Here is an 11,237-nt window from a genome sequence, read left to right on the forward strand (position 1 = left end):
TAACGTGCAAACCACCCTCGGGGGTTAAGGGGTTAATACAGGAGCAAAATCAACAATCTAATGTGTATGGAAATCTCTCCATTGTCCCTTGAAGGCATGTTAGGAATGGACATGTTGGATTTGAATATGCCTGATCTTGAGTCTTAACCTCACTCAAATGTAATACAGTGGTATTTTAGGGTATAATCACTCTGATATTTTTTGCTGAGTTTTCTGAGCAAAAACACTCCAAATTTTCAATCAAAACATGTGATTTTTTAAATCCAAATGGTTTTTGGAGAGTTTCTGCTCCACAAACTCAGCAAAAAAGATCAGTGTGGACACACCTTTCATAGTTGACCATTACGTCTCGGCAATCCACAAAACACAGACCAACATGGTATGATCCCACCTAAATTACTCAGTTGTAGAATATATCACACATGATATGAGCCCGCAATGATGATGGAGAAGTTTTGTAATAAGCAATCATTCTACTTCTCAACTAAAACCACTAAAATTAACACACAATAACTTTTGTTTGGACAGAATGATGGAAAGCTCGTATGAGTCAGGACGGACCATAATGTGTTTCGACTTCATGGTTTTTACCCTTCGACTTATTCACATTTTTGCAGTCAACAAACAGCTGGGACCCAAAATAATTATTGTCAGAAAGATGGTAAGTGTACATGTAAACTTTACACCTTTCATTCATTTTTTTATGTGCATTTTTGATGTTGTTTGTTTTGTTTTTGTTTTTTCTTTACTTATTTTTTGGAGCAGAAACTGAGCAGAAATGTAATTTTTATTTTTTTTAATGAGGAATTTGGATAGTTTCAATTTCGGCTGCAAGAACTCATCAAAAAGACTCCGTGTGAACACAGCTTTCATTTCTCCCAACTTTTTTCTACCATCTACTTTTCTTCACATTCACTTTCTTTTCTTCGATTATCTGCATCAGGTCATAGACATAAGAGACTGTATATCTCATTGTTGAGGTCATTGATACCAACTTTGACTTCTTTTCTTATTTTTGTATAGGTGTTATTTCCGAATTTATATTGTTGACCTTGAAGGAAGACCTAATTTTGCCTCTCTTCTTGTTCCTCACAGATGAAAGACGTCTTCTTCTTCCTGTTTTTCCTTGGTGTCTGGCTGATTGCCTATGGGGTTGCCACCGAAGGTCTCCTACACCCCAACGATACACGGCTGGGGTGGATATTCCGACGTGTATTCTACAGGCCTTACCTGCAAATCTTTGGTCAGCTGGAGCTAGACAAGATGGATGGTAAGAGACAAATGTGATGCCTATAACTATGCCACTGAGGAACCCCACCACCATCTCCACCCAAGGTGTAGACGTCAGAGGCTTAAGGTACCTTCACACTAAACGACTTTCCAATGAGAACGACAACGATCCGTGACGTTGCAGCGTCCTGGATAGCGATCTCGTTGTGTTTGACACGCAGCAGCGATCTGGATCCCGCTGTGATATCGCTGGTCGGAGCTAGAAGTCCAGAACTTTATTTGGTCGTCAGGTCGGCGTGTATCGTCATGTTTGACAGCAAAAGCAACGATGCCAGCAATGTTTCTTCATGGAGCGAACTGGAGCGAACAACCAGCGAGAACGATAAGTACGTCACTGGATCGCTCCTGCATCGTTCTGCTGTTGCCGGTGTCTGACGTCTCCTAGCGACCTAAACAGCGACGCTGCAGCGATCGGCTCGTTGTCTATATCGCTGCAGCGTCGCTTAATGTGACGGTACCTTTAGTCTTTTTCAGTATTTTGTTGACTAAACAAAAAACAAAGGTTTAGGACAGAGAACCACAGTTCCAAAACTGATAACCAAAAACTATTTTAATCTACCTTAACACCTCAAAAACTTTGAGTTTTCACTCACTGGCTATCTGCACATGAAGTATTTAGTATGTTTTTTGGTAGAAACTGATCAGAACCTCCATGTTTTTGAGAAGTTTTGCATTTTTGAGGACAACTTGAAGAGTTCCTCTCTGTGGTTATGTGCACATCGTTTTTTGAGGCATTACGGGAGCAGAAACGAAGTGGAAACTCCTTGAAAATGGGAACACTCCTCAAATACATGGCAGCAATGAAATAGCATTTGATTGGAGAGGAATTCTTTAGTTTCACCAACGTGGGACACATCCATGTCTAGGCTCCAGATACGTGCTCGTAACTTGCCATTGACCTACAATATCATTGGCTTTGTTGTCTCACGGTTTCTGGAAGAATGTCCCTTGTAAGAGAGACGTCCCTGGCTCATTTTGTTCCAGTGTAGTGAAAGATCAGCCTCCCCTTAACCCTAGATTGTTCACGATCCTGAGACTCACGACTTTTTAGCTTCTTAAGAGTTTTCCGCTACATCGAAAGTGAAGACCTATCCAAAGAGAATGGTAGAGCCTCAATATGACACAGGTTTGGTGGCCAAAAATGAGCACCGCCAACGCATCAGATGTAAAAGTCTCTGAAACCTGCTGGATATCAACAATGTACAAGAACAACCGCTCCACCACAGTGTTTAGTGGACCCTAAAGGCTTTGGAAATCAATTTGTCAACATTTGACCCTGAAAGGAGACAACACCAAAGCCTCAATCACATTATCTAATTTTGTCTTTTTTACTCCATAGCTGGGAAGCTGGCCAACGAAACCTGTTCTGATGACCCTGACGTCATTTTGAGCGGCCTGCATCCCCCATGTGTCAACATATTTGCCAACTGGCTGGTAATTTTCCTGCTTGTTGTCTTCTTGCTTGTTGCAAATATCCTCCTGCTGAATCTGCTGATCGCCATGTTCAGGTAATTAGCGGATAGAAAATAGATTACGTACAGGTCTCCAGTATGTTCATGCAAACAGTGTAGATTCAGATTTTTTTTTTTTTATTAGGTTAGGGTCTCATTTGAATACGGGGTCACCAGATGGAAAGGTCTTTGGCCAAATCGAGAGCTCATGTGTATGGGGAGTAGGGTGAGCTGGACAACAGCCAAGAGACTTTCTCATGCTGCACAAACCACATGTAGCATCAGTCAGATACTGCTTTCAAAAGTTGGCCAAGGACTATGCAACTAGAATGACTAGTCCAATCAGGTCCCGGGCGATCATCTCCTAGACAGATGGGGCTCTCCTTGACCATGTGCTTCAGGAGGGACCTGTCTTTGAAGGATATCGGGGTGAGAAGAAGTCATCCAAGATTCATAAAAGATTTTTAAAATATGATTTTGGCCGGGTCTGGGCATGGAGACCCCAATGATGCAGTGCTCCTCAAAGTTTCATGCTTCTTTTGGTAAACGTACTGTATCCTTCCTTCCTTGGCTTTTCTTCTGGGCTCCATATTTTGATAGCATAATACAATAGAAAGAGTAACTTTTTTTATGTTGTTTATGCTATATGTGTCCACGTGATGATGTATGAAATTTCCATAGGGATAAATTGCAATCAATACGTAAATGTAAGAGTGGCTCTATGATGTGAAGCTAATAGAGACCGGTAGGATCTAAACCATGAAAATTCACCAATAAAATTGAGAATTCTTCATACAAAGATATTTTAAATTACTTTATCATGTAGAACAATGTAATAACGAACTGGTGTTATAAAATAAGAGGAATTTTAGGCTGTGTTCACATGTTGCATCCAAATTTTGAAAAATTGCAAAAAAAAATAGTGTGAACGCAGCCTTGCAGAGAGTTATTAGTGACCTTGTGATGTCAAGTAGGTTCCATGCACAAATTTGCCAGACTTGTAAAAAAATAAAAAAAAATAAAACCACAATTATGGGCTTTTATTACAAACCCACAGGCGTCTCATTATGGTGCCTCAATATATATGGTGACCTCTTTTCTCCATTTCTCTTTTCTTCAGCTACACCTTCTCCAAAGTGCAAGGTAACAGTGATATCTACTGGAAATTCCAGCGATACAACCTGATAGTGGAATATCACAATCGTCCGGCTCTCGCCCCACCCTTCATCATCATCAGCCACATTCACACATTTATCAAGCGCAAGATCCGCAAGGTCCAGTCTCAGAAGATAAGACATTTCAGTAAGTGCTCGCTAAGAAGTACAGTCCTGTTGAATGGAGCTCTCCTAACTTAGAAAGAAAAACCGACCCAACAATAAAAATTTCCTTGCCTAAAACTGATCCAGATTAGTGATGAGCGATTGCGCTTGAGTAAGCGGTTATCCACAAATATTTGATACTGTTTTTTTTTTTTGTTTTGTTTTTGTTTCCAGCATGGAAAGAAAAGCAAAATGTTGTTTGATTTTTTTTTTTTTTTGTAGAGTTTGTTTTGAAAATATTCCCCATATACAACAAAAGCGCATAACAACACACACACTTTTTTTGAAGTTTTTGTGAATGGTGCAATTAATTTAGTGGTCACATTTTGGAATATTTTTTTTCAAGCAGAAACTCCAGTGTTTTTTTTTTTTCTTGACTTACCAGGCTGGAAAAAATGTGTTTTTTTTTTTGTTTTTTTTTTTAAATAGTACCAAATAGTTGTGGAGCAAATCTGTACCAATATCCATATGAAAGAACTCTTCACGAACATACTCCTGAAGTATATTGACGCCCTTGGGGGCTCTTTTAGATGGATATTAAAACCCATCTGCTCCACAACTATTTGGTATCTATTTATTTAGTCATTTAGTTATTTAGTTTTAACACTTGTTTTTTTCTTCCAGCATGGAAAATAAAGTAAAATTTTAACTTTTGTGAAGATATATATATATATATATATATATATATATATATATATATATATATATATATATATATATATATATATATATATATATATATGCGCACACACACACACATGCACACACACACGTACATACATACACGCATACATACACACACACACACACACACACACACACACACACACACGCGTGCACACATGCACGCGCACACATACACACATACACACACATGTGTACACATACACACACACACACATACACACATACGCACACACACGCACACATGCACACATACACACACGATACATTAACTGCAGCAGAGAAATATGCCCCATGCACAAAAATACCAAAAAATTATTTTGGGGGGAATTATTTGCTGCTTCAATTAATTCAGTGATATAAAAATTTGCTATTTTTTTTTTTTCAAGCAGAATCGTCACAAAAACTGACAATTTGCTTTTTTTTTTCTACATGGGAGGGAATTTGCGGAGAAAAAAATGGCACCGTAGGTGTATTGCAATGAGTAAGACGCCGTTTTAAAGGAAAATTTTGCATTTTAATGTGGAATTTGGGGCAGAAACTGCTCCGATATCCACTTCAAAATATTGTGTGTGTGAACATGCTCTAAAAAAAGGGCATATGTAGACGATCCTGATAAAGAGATGGTGGCCTTGCCTTATTTTTGGCATGTTGATAGCCTTTACGTTTTGCTTTCTAGTGTTGGAGCTGAAGGAGCCGCTGGACAGCCGGATGCTCACGTGGGAAGCCGTGCAAAAGGAGAATTACCTGGTGAATATTGCAAAGCAGAAGAGGGACAGCGACACCGAGCGTCTCCGGCGCACGTCCCAAAAGTAAGCCATCAAAACCGACTCCAATATAAAGGAACAGTCTAGGTAAAACTGGTGTAGGCACTAGTGATGAGCGAACGTGCTGGGGGGAAGGTGTTATCCCTCCATGCTCGGGTGCTAACCAAGTGTCTTCGCCGTGCTCGAAAAATATGTTTGAGTCCCCGCAGCTGTTTGACAGGCGCAACACATGTAGGGATGGACTAAGAAACAAAATTAGCACAGAGACTTACATTGCTCCAACAGATGAATCCAACGTCCCGACCTCTGTCGGACAAGGTGTAACCCAGTAACATTTCCTCCACCCAGTGTCGGTCGGTCACATTTGTGTTAATTTCTGTAGGGTAGACACCGCGCTGAAACAACTCGCGGAGATCAAGGAGCACGACCGAAGGTTGAAAGCGCTGGAACTAGAGGTACCAAAATGGAAATATCAGTAAATATCTCATGAATTCTGTACAACAAAGGGGTTATTGAGGAGTAGGAAAAAAAAAGTGGCTGATTTTCAAGGGTGTGCAAATTATTTTTAATGGGTGGTTGGTTCACAGCCATATTTGCATATAAAGTGAAAAAGCAAATAAATCACACACACACGCACACGTGTAGACAAACATGTATACATGGACAAACTGCAGATCACACATATATACATCAGATATACACACTGTGACAAATACTCTACAGATCACACATATATACCATGACACACGCACTACATATTGCACATATATACGTCACACGTTTATACACTGGCACACACGTATACTAAAGATCACACATGTACACACTGTGACACAAACATTACAGATCACACAAATACACCCTAACAGCCATACATATATACAACACACACCCACACACATCACACAGACACATATATCACACACACATCACACACACATCACACACACATCTATATCACACACACTTCACACACACATCACACACACATCACACACACATCACACACACACTGTGTCACTCACTCATATACAGTACAGTCCAAAAGGTTGGACACACCTCATTTAAAGATTTTTCTGTATTTTCATGACTATGAAAATTGTACATTCACACTAAAGGCATGAAACTATGAATTAACACATGTGGAATTATATACTTATCAAAAAAGTGTGAAACACCTGAAAATATGTCTTATATTCTAGGTACCTCAAAGTAGCCACCTTGTGCTTTGATGACTGCTGTGCACACTCTTGGCATTCTCTTGATGAGCTTCAAGAGGTAGTAATTTTCATAGTCGTGAAAACACAGAAAAATCTTTAAATGAGGTGTGTCCAATCTTCTGGTCTGTACTATATACAGTGTGTGTGTGTGTATATATATATATATATATATATATATATATATCTATCTCAAGGTCTGCAAAGCGCTGCGGAATATGTTGGTGCTATACAAGTGAGGAAAATAAATATACAGAGACATCACACACAATCACTGACACATAAAATCACATACATATACACAAATTGACACATACTAGGTCACATGTATATACTCTGACAAACATAAAAAACATACATGCATAACGCACATACGCACTGATGCACACACTACAGATCACACACATAGACATTGTGACAAATACTCTACAGATCACACATATATATCTCATGACACACACTACATATTGCACTTATAAATGTCACACACATATATACACTGTGACACATACATACACTAAACATCACACATGTACACACTGTACACAAAAAAAACATATCATACACACGCTACAAATCAAATAAATAAATACACCCACTTTACACATACACTACATATAACAGAGATTCGTCACACACATACAGTGGTGTGGAAATGTTTGCCCCATTCCTGATTTACTATTTTTTTGCATATTTGTCACACTTAAATGTTTCAGATCAACATGTAAATATTAGACAAAGATAACACAAGTAAACACAATGCAATTTTTAAATGAAAGTCGTTATTATTAAGGGAAAAAGAAATCCAAACCTACAGGGCCCTGTGTGAGAAAATGATTGCCCGCCTCCCCCTTAAAACATAAATTAACTGTTTTTTCACATATTTGGGAAGCTGAGTTTGAATTCCCTAGCCACACCCAGGCCTGATTACTGCCACACCAGTTCTCAATCAAGAAATCACTTAATTAGGAACTGTCTGGCAAAGTGAAGTAGACCAAAAGATCTTCAAAAGCTAGACTGCTGCGATCCAAAGAAATTCTGGAACAAATGAGAAAGATCTTAATTACTTTCTATCAGTCTGGAAAAGGTTATAAAGCCATTACTAAAGCTTTGGGACTGAAGCGAACCACAATAAAAGCCATTATCCACAAATAGCAAAAACCTAGAACAGTGGTGAAGCTTCTCATGAGTAGCCAGCTGACCAAAATTACCTCAAGAGCGCAGCGACAACTCATCTACAAAGTCACAAAAGACCCCACAGCAACATCCAAAGAACTGCAGGCTTCACTTATGGTCAGTGTTCATGTCTCCACCATAAGAAAGAGACTGGGCAAAAATGGCTGCATGACTGAGTTCCAAGACAAAACCCACTGCTGAGCAGTAAGAACATAAAAGCTCATCTCTATTTTGCCAGAAAACTTCTTGATGATCTTCAAGACTTTTGGGAATTCTCTGTGGACCGAAAAGACAAAATTTGAACTTTTTGGAAGGAGTATGTCCCATTACATCTGGTGTAGAAGTAACACAGCATTTCAAAAAAGGAACATCATACTAACAGTAAAATATGGTGGTGGTAGTGGGATGGTCTGAGGCTGTTTTGCTGCTTCAGGACCTTTAAGACTTGCTGTGGTAAATGGAACCATGAATCCTGCTGTCTAACAAAAAATCCTGAAGGAGAATGTCTGGGCCATCTGTTCGTGATCTCAAGCTGAAGAGCACTTGGGTTATGTAGCAGGACAATGCTCCAAAACGCCCCAGCAAGTCCACCTCTGAATGGCTTAAGAAAAACAAAATTAAAACTTTGGAGTGGCCTAGTCAAAGTCCTAACTTTATTCTGATTGAGATGCTATGACCTTAAAAATGCGGTTGGTGCTCGGAAATCCTCCAATGTGGCTGAATTACAACAATTCTGCAAAGATGAGTGGGCCAAAATTCCTCCAGAGCGTTGTAAAAGACTCATTGCCAGTTACCGTAAACGCTTGATTGCAGTTGTTGCTGCTAAGTGTGGCCCAACCAGTTATTAGGTTTAGGGGACAATCACTTTTCACACAGGACCGTGTAGGTTTGGATTTCTTTTTCCCTTAATAATAAAGACCTTCATTTAAAAACTGTGATTACTAATATTTACATTTGTTTGGTGATCTGAAACATTTAAGTGTGGCAAACATGCAAAAGAATTGGAAATCGGGAATGGGGCAAACACTTTTTCACAGCACTGTATACACACTGACACATGTAATCACACACTATAGATCACACAAATACACACTGTGACGCAAACATTACATCATACATATACTCACTGTCGGGTACCTATAGTGGGAGCATGGGATGCCCGAGTGGTGCATCAGTCTTTCTCCATGATGGAGCAGCAGACATGTTGAGCTCGGTCTATGACACACATGAGCTTATAGGACGGAAGCCAATTCTTATTTTTTGGAGTATTTGACGAAACCGGGGCAAGAACATACAAAGTCTATGGGACTTGTTAGACATAGTCTTGGACTCTGTAGATGTTTGTGTTCCAGTCTCGGAACCAATCTGTCCCGCAAGCAGGTTTCCTTTAATAAATTCCCATATCAGCCCCCTCCTTTATCCTCGCGTGTATCATAGTATCTGGAAGGTGACCTCGAGGCTCGACATAGAACGAAGCTTGGCAAGCACTAGTAAATGTTAATGTATGCCGGCCCTCTCCGATTACTGCACACAAAAGTGCTGTAACTTTCCAGCCAGAATCCAGGGTTCATTCAAGGAAACCATTGAGATGATAAGAAATGAAGGCCTCATCTGTTTGTTTTTTCCGAATTAACTCTATCAGCGCAGGTTTCCATGATGTCACCACTAGAGGAGGGAGAAGGGCCAGTTTTAGGTCATACATCTCCTAACAGTCAGAAGTTACATGAAAAATGTGTATTTCAGGTGGAATATTGCGCTAAGGCACTGTCCTGGATAGTGGAGGCTCTCCAAGATAGTGGCACAGTGAAAAGTGACAAACCTCCTCCCACACATAAATAAGGTAAGTAGCAAATATGGGCAGAAGATATCTGGCTTTGGGGAATTTAAGGTGCATTTTACTAACCTATAAATGATCATAAACCTCCTTGGTCACACACAAAATCCATTTAGATTATATAGAAGGGGAGAAAGCAGATCCCTTGATGAAGCAGTAAGGGCGAAACTCGAGTCAGATGAAGTTTATTCTAGGAGGAAGATGCAGCTGCAGTCTTTTTCTATTAGTGTCATGATCCCAGTCTAAGGGACATTTTTCTTTTTATGAAATTGATGTAAAAAATTCTAACTTGTTTTTTTTGTTTATATTTTAGGAGGATTTTTTATTCGTTGGGACATTCAATATTGTTTACTGCCATATGATGGATAACACTACTGCTGCCTTATGTCCTATACTTAGCGATGAATCCCGGCCCTGCTCAGCTGTTAAGGAGAGTATTTTTTTTTTTAAGACTCCTCAGTTTTTTTTTTTCTGTTGTCATTTCAGTTCTAGGAAACGATGAAAACATCTGTGATGATCATAAGACCGTTCCATTTTTATAAGTTCATCCTTTTCTCAACATGGAAGATGGAGATTTTTATAACCTTGAACCATTACTCAGCAAGGGATAAAATACTGTATTTAATTTTTTTTTTTTTAATAATCTGATTAATACCACCAGGAAGTACTGACTGTAGTCCGGGCCCCTAGGGGCCAATGGTCATGGGTCCCTCACCAACCGATATAGCTATAGTACACTTAATCCGGATTAACACAATGGAAAGATTTACCCCAATAGACAGTAGCAGCGAATCAATAATCAGCTTTTATTTCCTAGACTACTTTGGGGAAAAAAAACTAACTGACTATTTCATTTGGGCAACAAAGACCATTTTTGAAATAGAACATTTTGATACATTTGCCAAAATTTTCAGAAATCATTCCAGCAAATTTTGGCCTGTCTCAATGGAAAAAAAAGGTGGAATTTTGGTAAACCCTACCCAAATGTTTGCATTTCTGAAATTTTTTTAATATTCCCAGGATGATCCTCGGGGGCTGGGCTTAAAGTGGTTGCACCCTTTCAGAATAATTTTTCCTATAAGCAACGTTATTAGTAAAATCCAGCCCGATCCAGCGCTGAGTCTCTGCCGCTGTTCCCGGTGTCTTTTATTGTCTGCAGCGCTGACTTCTGGTTGATAGCCAATCAGTGAGCTCATACAATTTCAATCAGCTCACCGATTGGTTGAATTCCTGCAGACAATTACAGTGGTGGAGACTCAGCGCCAGACCAGGGGAGGGTGAGTAATGCTCTTTTTTTTATTTTTTTTATTACGAATAATAAACTTAGAAACTTTTCTGACATTCCACAACCCCTTTAAACATCTGTTATATCAATCGAGATGTTGGAATGTATTTTAAATGTGTGAATCCAGCCTTAGTTTGAGTCTTTTTTTTTTATTTTTTAAAGCTTTTGTTGCGTTTTTGGACATCATGAATATTGTCCGATCCTAAGACTCAGA

The 11,237-nt window shown here is 39.3% G+C and overlaps 1 protein-coding gene across 3 annotated transcripts in view; it reads left to right on the forward strand.

Moving 5' to 3' along the window:
* Positions 1–10,753, forward strand: part of TRPM4 (transient receptor potential cation channel subfamily M member 4) — an 86,964-nt gene extending 76,211 nt beyond the window's left edge. For all 3 annotated transcript variants that reach the window (XM_077259720.1, XM_077259722.1, XM_077259723.1), the window contains 8 exons: positions 529–661; positions 1,096–1,270; positions 2,630–2,798; positions 3,862–4,043; positions 5,424–5,556; positions 5,894–5,966; positions 9,648–9,744; positions 10,052–10,753. In XM_077259720.1, the coding sequence (XP_077115835.1) occupies positions 529–661; positions 1,096–1,270; positions 2,630–2,798; positions 3,862–4,043; positions 5,424–5,556; positions 5,894–5,966; positions 9,648–9,743 (961 nt within the window). In that variant the 3' untranslated portion in view covers position 9,744; positions 10,052–10,753. The remainder of the gene's footprint in view (positions 1–528; positions 662–1,095; positions 1,271–2,629; positions 2,799–3,861; positions 4,044–5,423; positions 5,557–5,893; positions 5,967–9,647; positions 9,745–10,051) is intronic.
* Positions 10,754–11,237: the final 484 nt, after the last annotated feature.

Source organism: Ranitomeya variabilis, chromosome 4 (assembly GCF_051348905.1).
Source record: "Ranitomeya variabilis isolate aRanVar5 chromosome 4, aRanVar5.hap1, whole genome shotgun sequence".
NCBI classification, from domain to species: Eukaryota; Metazoa; Chordata; class Amphibia; order Anura; family Dendrobatidae; genus Ranitomeya; species Ranitomeya variabilis.